The 8,413-nt window shown below is 42.0% G+C and overlaps 1 protein-coding gene across 1 annotated transcript in view; it reads right to left on the bottom strand.

Moving 5' to 3' along the window:
• The window catches only part of TMEM184C (transmembrane protein 184C), a 26,130-nt gene extending 18,853 nt beyond the window's left edge, over positions 1-7,277 (bottom strand). The window contains exon 1 of the mRNA XM_003790205.3: positions 6,586-7,277. Coding sequence (XP_003790253.1) covers positions 6,586-6,804 — 219 coding nt within the window. The 5' untranslated portion in view covers positions 6,805-7,277. The remainder of the gene's footprint in view (positions 1-6,585) is intronic.
• Between the last annotated feature and the right edge of the window lie 1,136 nt (positions 7,278-8,413).

Here is an 8,413-nt window from a genome sequence, read left to right as displayed (position 1 = left end):
CTTGGTGTCATAGCTCACAGCAACCTCAAACTCTTGGGCTTAAGTGTTCTCTTGCCTCAGCCTCCCAAGTAGCTGAAACTATAGGCGCCTGCCACAACACCTGGTATTTTTGTTGTTGTTGCAGTTGTCATTGTTGTTTAGTAGGCTTGGGCTGGGTTTGAACCTGCCAGCCTCAGTGTATGTGGCCAGCGCCCTAACCACTGAGAAACCAGGCACCGATATTTTGTCTTTAAAAGCCCAATTTCTAAAAATACACTTTGAACCACGTCACTTTGAAAAAGAGTTGAAGTAATCCATGTACTTGCTTTCTGATAAAAACAACTTTATTAAATCTCTGTTCTATTTGGGGGGCCCTAGGGACTGAATTTTATACCGATTTGTAATCTGCCTTTAAAAGTGGGAATCTTTTTTTTTTTTTTTAAAGAGGAAAAAAAATGGGCATTTGTGATATTTGAGGGGTTTGAGCAGTTAATAATTAAAATAGATCTGAGGTTGGGTGCAGCAGCTCACACCTGTAATTTTTTTTTTTTTTTTTGTAGTTTTTGGCTGGGGCTGGGTTTGAACCCGCTACCTCTGGCATATGGGGCCAGAGCCCTACTCCTTTGAGCCACAGGCACCACCCTCACACTGTAATCGTAACACTTTAGGAGGCATAGGCGGGAGGACTGCTTGAGGTCAGGAGTTCGAGACCATCCTGAGCAAGAGTGAGACCCTGTCTCTACAAAAAATAAAAAAATTAGCCGCATGTGGTAACATATGCCTATAGTCCCAGCTACTCAGGAGGCTGAGGCAAAGGGATCTTTTGAGCCTTAGGGGTGGGAAACCTGAGGCCTCATGGCCATGTGGGGCCCTGCAGTTCCCAAGTGTGGCCCCTCGACCAAATCCAAATTTAACACAACAAATCTCTTTATTAAAAGGATTTGTTCTGTGAAGTTTGGATTGAGTCAAAAGGCTGGACTCAAGAATCTAGAAGGCCACATGTCTAAAAGAAAGATCTGAAGTCCACAACCCCTAGTCTCACTGTTTTAAACAAGACCTATTTTTCTCCACCATGTCCAAAGAGTGAAGCAGTAGAAAACAAAAAATATGGATTATAACAATGAATTTCTACATTAAAATGTATAGAAAACTTGAAAAGCAAATACCAAAGTCTTGCTAAATGCTTGGGATTCATTTAATGGGCACAATATAAGGTAGATGGCATATCTTTCTGGGTGCAGGACACAAGTGCAAACACTGGCTTGGCACCTGTAGCTTGTAGCTGGGGTACCAGCCACATATACTGGAGCTGGTGGGTTCAAATCCAGCCTGGGCCTGCTAAACAACAATGACAACTACAACCAAAAAGATAGCTGGGCATTGTGGTGGGCGCCTGTAGTCCCAGCTACCTGGAAGGCTGAGGCAGGAGGATCACTTAAGCCCAAGAGTTTGAGGTTGCTGTGAGTGCCACTGGCACTCTACCGAGGGCAACAAAATGAGACTCTGTCTCCCAAAAAAAGAAATGCAAACACCGCAACCTAATTGTTTGTACCCTCACATTAATCTGAAATTAAAAAAAAAGAAAAAAATAAATGATGGGGATTAATCAAAGTAGTATATGAAAAGCAAATGTGTGGAAGTGAAGATTCTAAAAAGAATGTTTTAGCTGCCTGTGGTGGTGCCCACTTGTAATCCCAATTACTTGAGAGGCTGAGGCAGGAGGATTGCTTGAGCCCAGGAGTTTGAGGTTACATTGAGCAATGATTGTGCCACTGCACTTCGGCCTGGTAACAGTGAGACCCTGTCTTGAAAAAAAAAAGTAAAACAAAAACAAAAACTGTAACCCAGTTCTAGGTTCCTAGAAGCATTCTACTGCTTCACTGTTAAAATGACTTGGCAACCACTTACATTAGCATCCCCAAAATGAAGTATTTTGGTATAAATCTCGTAAAATATCTACAATATCTATCTGAAGAAAACTATAAACTCTAATGAAAGAAATCAAAAATGTCTAAATAAGTGGAGGGATAGTTCTCGTTTGTGGAGAGGATACAAAGATGTTAAGATGTCTATACGTTCCAATCTTTTTCTATAGATTCAAATCAATCCCAATAACAATTTCAACAAGAAAAAAAATAAAAGGAATGTCTGGTCATTTATTTGTCTGGTTTTGGCTTTGCTTAATTTCATTTAAAATTTGAGGACTGCAGTCCTCCCTTATCCTCAGAGGATGTGTTCCTCATGAATGCCTGAAACTACAAATAGTTCTGACCCTTATGTACATATGCTGTATTTTTCCATATAGATACTAATGATAAAGTTTAATTTATAAATTAGGCACACAGATTAATAAGAACTAATAATAAAATAGAACAATTATATACTGTAATAAGAGCCATTTAAAACTTATGAATTATTTATTTCTAAAATTTTCCATTTAATATTTTTGGACCATGGTGCACCACATGTGATTGAAACCATGGAAAGCAAAATTTCAAAAAAAATCATGGAAAATAATAATAGCATAAGCATACTTTAGATCTTCTCTATTATAAGGTGATTATTAAGAACAGTATTGCTAAGTCTTTTTTTTTTTTTTTGAGACAGTCTTACTTTGTTGCCCTCAGGAGAGTGCTCTGGTGTCACAGCTCATAGCAACCTCAAACCCTTGTGTTTAAGTGATCCTCTTGCCTCAACCTCCCAAGTAGCTGAGACTATAGGCACCTGCAACAATGCTCGGCTAGTTTTAGAGACAGGATCTTACTCTTGCTCAGGCTAGTCTTGAACTCCTGAGCTCAAGTAACCCACCTGCGTTGGGCCTCCTGGAGTGCTAGAATTATAGGCATGAGTCACTATGTCCAGCCCTGCTAAGTCATTTTAATGTTCACACTGGTTTTTAGTATTGCCTTAGTTCTAAAAAGTAGAACCTGGTAGTAGACTTAAGAAAAAAAATGATGTGGGGTGGCACCTGTGGCTCAGTGAGTAGGGTGGTGGGTTCGAACATGGCCCTGGCCAAACTGCAACAAAAAAATAGCTGGGCATTGTGGCGGGCACCTGTAGTCCCAGCTACTTGGGAGGCTGAGGCAAGAGAATTGCCTAAGCCCAAGAGCTGGAGGTGTGACGCTACGACACTCTACCCAGGGTGACAAAGTGAGAGTCTGTCTCTTAAAAAAAAAAATCACATGTGATTGTGACTAATGAAGACCAGGCATCCTCACTGTCCTGTAGGAAGTTTTTCAAATAATCATAAAACAAGTGACCAGAGAATTAAGTAAGTCATTATGGTATAGTCATACCAATTCAAAAATCCTGTGCCATTACAGAGTTTAATATCAATTTTTATAGTGCAGGTAGTAACTTAGTTTCATAAAAATATCTCTACATTCATTTTAATTTTATATTTATCTCTGATTTATTCAATTTGAGACACTGATATAAGGACATTATTAACCTCACTCTTTTTTTATTTTTTTGAGACAGAGTCTCACTTGTTGCCCTCGGTAGAGTGCCCTGGAGTCACAGCTCACAGCAACTCAAATTCTTGGTCTCAAGTGATTCTCTTGTCTCAGACTCCCAAGAAGCTAGGACTACAGGCGTCCACCACAACGCCTGGCTATTTTCAGAGACAGGGTCTTGCTCTGGCTCAGGCTGGTCTCCAACCTGTGAAGCTCAGGCAATCCACCCACTTGGGCCTCCCAGAGTGCTAAGATTACAAGCATGAGTCACTGTACCTGGCCTAGTAACCTTTTTCTTAAACTTACTGGCCATGAGGTTTTTTTTTTGGCTCACAAAATGAGGAGGAAGAGATAAGTAGGTTTTTTTCTAAGGTAACATAAGGCAAGAAGAGAGGAAAGAAAAAACCCTTAAAGATAAGCATCTAGGAGTAAGTTAACTCTCCTTCAGCCAAATGCTTCAAAATAAGAGAGGAGACTTACAGTAGTGACTGTCTGGGCCCAATTTTCCTGAAGCAAGAGAGCCAAACTGTCAGAATAGCTACTTGGGCCATAAGGATGAATGGGACAAGGTATAAAGACTACAGAGCATATATCCCGTGGGCAGGGGATGAGCTTCCAAAACTATGATTGTTTAAGACAATCAATCTATGGTATTTTCTTATGGCAGCTTGTACAGAGTAAGATAAACTCCCACATATCTGCCCATCTTTCTGAGCTCTCGACTTGCATATCCAACTGCATATTTGACATGCCTATTTGAATGTCTCTGATTAAACAAAATATCCCTAACAGAACCCAGTTTCTCTCAAACCTATCCCTAATACTCAATTTTCCATCTCAAGTGGTACCATCATTTACTCAGCTGTTCAAGTCAAAAACCTGAGAATCATCTTTGATTTCTTCCTTTCTCTCACTGCTTCTCCTCCTCAATTCAATCTCCTGCCAAGTCCTATTTGTTCACTTCCTAAGACACTTAATATTCACTTTTCTCTATCTACTTCTTGATCTAGGCCATAAATCATTGTAGTCCTACTACCTCTCTACTGCCACACAAGCTTTCTAACTTCTCTTCATTCCCACTTCATTTTCCATAGCAGGTAGAGTGGCCTTTTGAAGTTGTGCGGTTAAGAGTGCCCTACCTGTTAACTTCTCAGACCTTTGTTTTTAGTTTCTTCTATAGCATTTTGTTTGCAATTTTATTTGATCAATTTGTTTTTGTTGGTTGCCTATGTCTCCATGGCTAACTTCCATGAAGATTAGGTGCCAAGTTTGTATCTCTCACCATAAAGTACACTCAGTCATTTATTTAAGTGTCAGTCATGTGGGTGGAAAGATGGGGAAAGAAAACTGAGCAAAAAACTGTGGTAGGTAGTGGTAAGTTTTATGCAGAAAAATAAAGTAGGGAAGGGAAAGAATATGAAGAACTGAGAAAGGGAAGCTTGCAATTTTAAATATAGTAGTCAAGTAACATTTGCGTACAGACCTGAAGGATGTAAAGGAATAAGAATATCTGAGGGATGGGCATTCTGTGAAGGGGGAACTTTTAGTACAAGGCCTCTAAGGAGGTAGCATGCCTGGCACGCCTGAGCAAAGCCAGTGTGTGGTGGAAGCCTAAGCCTTGAGGAAAGAAAAATGAAAGGTGGGAGTGGTGTCAGACAATGTTGGGCCTTGATGGCCACAGTTAGAATACTGGCCTTTACCCTGAGACTAGGAGTGATTGAAGATGAAACACACAATGTGACTTATCTTTTAACTGGTTACTCTGCTGCCTTGAGAAGAGTCCTGGCAGAGTATGTAGAGAACTTGGGTGAAAGTGTCAGCAGTGGAGATTGCAGAATAGAATTTTTCTTAAAAGCTGGGGGTACTTAAAAACTATAATTGAAAGGGAAAAGTCTTAAACTAGGGTGATATTATGCACACCATTAATCTTAAAAGCTGCTCCTACACCATACTCCAAGGAAAATACTTCAAAGAAAGAAAACCCTATTTGTATTAAAATGTTTATACCTGAATTTTGGTAGACAAATTATGGAAATAATGTAAATGTCTAACAAATGGGAAATATTTAACGGAGCTGAATGTTACATTACATTGAAAACAACTATCTGGACTGTGCCAGTGTTGGAAAGTCAATAAAAAATAACTTGGTGAACATATAGAAGGCAAATGCATATTAATTACATTTTGTTTAACTATGTAAAAATCATTTCCACAATAAAGGGCCTAAAATAGCCATAGTCTTGTCATAGCTATCGTAAAAAGGTGTTTTCAGTTTTTACTAACTCAAATTTTTAAAGTTCACTAGACAGTTTTTATAAAGTGTATATCTTAGTTAAGTATTTACCATCCAGCTGGTAGTACTTTACTGATGTCACAATAAGAATATGACATCAAAAATTATATAAGGGACTTTTTGCAAAACCTTTGTTGCTTAAGAGCTTATTTCCGAAGTAAAAACAAAGCACAAAGTTATACCAACTAGAACACTTTAATTCAGTAAACTAGTTAAAAGCTAATAAAATTCAATACATAGGGCCGGGCGCGATGGCTCACACCTGTAATCCTAGCACTCTGAGAGGCCGGAGGCGGGTGAATTGCCTGAGCTTACAAGTTCCGACCAGCCTGAGGCAGAGTGAGACCCCGCCTCTAAAAACAGCTGGGCGTTGGGGCGGGCGCCTGCAGTCCCAGCTACTCAGGAGGCTGAGACGAAAGAATCGCTTGAGCCCAAGAGTTTGAGGTTGCTGTGAGCTCTGAAGCCACGGCGCTCTACCGAGGGCGACAAAGTGAGACTCTATCTCAGAGAAAAAAAATTCAATACATAGTTTTTAAGGTAGTTTGTTTGATCTAGTTAAGTTCAGTATCTTAAGAGATCAGATTTTAGTAATAACATTACTTTATTTTCAGAGAACTGATGAATACTTGCTAAACAGTGTCATTATATCCCATTTCCCCCACCTGTAGATGCTTTGAAGAACTGTGAACAAGAGAACAGACAGGTTTATATGGTAAGGCTGGGCTCATTTATCAGACATGGATGGTTTTCACGATACTAAGTCTGGGTAACCAGGGTAAAAATGGGGCAAGAGTGTCTCTTTCCCAGCCTTGGACGGATGGAAGAAAAGGAAGAGGCGATGGAGCAGGGCCCTCTTACCTCCAGTTTCTGTAATTCCCACACGCATAGGGGAACCGCAACCGCGATGGACACCAGGTAGATGACTACTGCTAAAGGTCGAATCCACTGTCTCCAGTTCCCCCAGGTACAAGTGCAAGGCATCTTTTCGCATAAATTAGCTCCGAATGGCAAGGAAAAAGAGCTCGCAGCAGACTGTAACGAGGAGCCCTGTTCACTGATTATTTTGTCAACCCGCATGCTACGGAGAAGGAGCCGTTGGGCGACTTCACCAAAAGCGCAAGCCGCCGCCCTGGCCGGAGCTGTGCTTTCTGCTGCTGTTGCTGCTGTTGCAATTGCGGCCTCTCAGGGTTCTACCGGGGAGCAGCGCGGGCAGCATCCTCCCTTCCGCAGCCCGCGTCTACCCGGTTCTACTGCAGTGGAATCCCCGGCGCAGCCGCTCCCTCACCTAGGGATGGCCCGGAGCTCCGCCTGCACCATGGCCTTGAGAGCGGCGCCGACCAGGACCCGCTTCCCGAGACCCGGTACGCTCTGGTTCCGCCCCCCAGCTGCCTGCCCGCCTGCTCTTTTCTTTAGGGTTCGCGCTTCCTTCCTCCAGTACTTGTCGGGGGTCTCTTCGCCTAATTCTGCTGGTAGATTAGGCCCTAGGATCTTCTCACTCACTCGCACGGGACATCCCCTACAGCGGAACCCAAGGCCAAAGCCGGACTTTCGGCTCTTTTCCGCTTCCGCCCCTGATGTCTGAGGCAGGCGATTTGTCATCAGCGCCAAAATAGACCCGCCCCATCCGGCTCGCTTTATACTCTCTGATTGGTCGCCTGTGGGGGCGGGGCTGTGGGATTGCGTACCGGGTTTAGGAGGAGAAGGTGGGTGGGATTGAAGTTGGTGGAGTTGCTGTCGCGTGGTCCCTGGCTTGTGAGCAAGATTCTGGAAGCTGCGGGAATTGTTTGAGGACACTTGAGGAACGCTGGCTACATTCTTCTGCTGACCGTATTCCCACTCAAACAAGCTTGGGTAAGGGATAGTTACTTGGAGTCGAGCTGGAAGAGAAGTCCTTTTTCTGCATAAAAGATCCCAGATTCTCTCCAGGAGTGGATTTTGAAGCCATTTGGAATGAGAAGACAGAATGGGAAACCTCCGCGGAGTTTTCTGTCAGTTGCTAAAAATCTAGGGGTAGGCCTGTTAGTCAATTTTGGACCTGCAGAAAGATTATTCTAAAGGTTTAATTTTAGAAGCAGGCGCAAATACAGAATGTCCTTTTCGCCTTTGGAACTGGTATTGAATACTCTTTCTCATTTAAGTTTCAAAAGCTTGACATTCCAGCTGACAAAGGAATTTTATATCCTTAAAGCATTTAGCTAAACCTGGAGAGCAAATAAAATGGTCTAAAAGTGTTTATAAACCATTAGAGCAAATATCTACTTCTCAATGAGCTTTACGAATGTGTTTGATATTATAATAGTCATTTGGGGAGGTACAGGCACTATACTAAGTTCTTTACCTATGTCGTATGAGTTCTGCACAACAATCCTGAGAGACAAATAGTTTTCTGTTTCCTGGATGAGAAAATTTCAAGTGGTTAATTTGGCCAAACTTAGCTAGTGAGCGCGTGAGTAACTGCCACTGAGTTAGTAAGTGGTAGTGCTGAGATGCTAATGTTGGTTTCTCTGACTCCAAAGGGCATTATATTTAAACATTTGATGTGTCAGCACCTGCCATCGTGGGAATTTCTGCCTAATGGCCATCCGGATGAGAAGGCCTGAAATATTGAGTACACCTAAGCCCAGGATCTCACAGAGACATCAAGGGAATATTATGAGTATCTTTTCCAGTGTTATTTGTCCTGGCC

Source organism: Otolemur garnettii, unplaced genomic scaffold (genome assembly GCF_000181295.1).
Source record: "Otolemur garnettii isolate 467f Iridium unplaced genomic scaffold, OtoGar3 scaffold00041, whole genome shotgun sequence".
In the NCBI taxonomy this organism is placed as follows: Eukaryota; Metazoa; Chordata; class Mammalia; order Primates; family Galagidae; genus Otolemur; species Otolemur garnettii.
The sequence above is the reverse complement of the archived record's forward strand: the minus strand, read 5'-3'. Positions and strand labels throughout refer to the sequence as shown.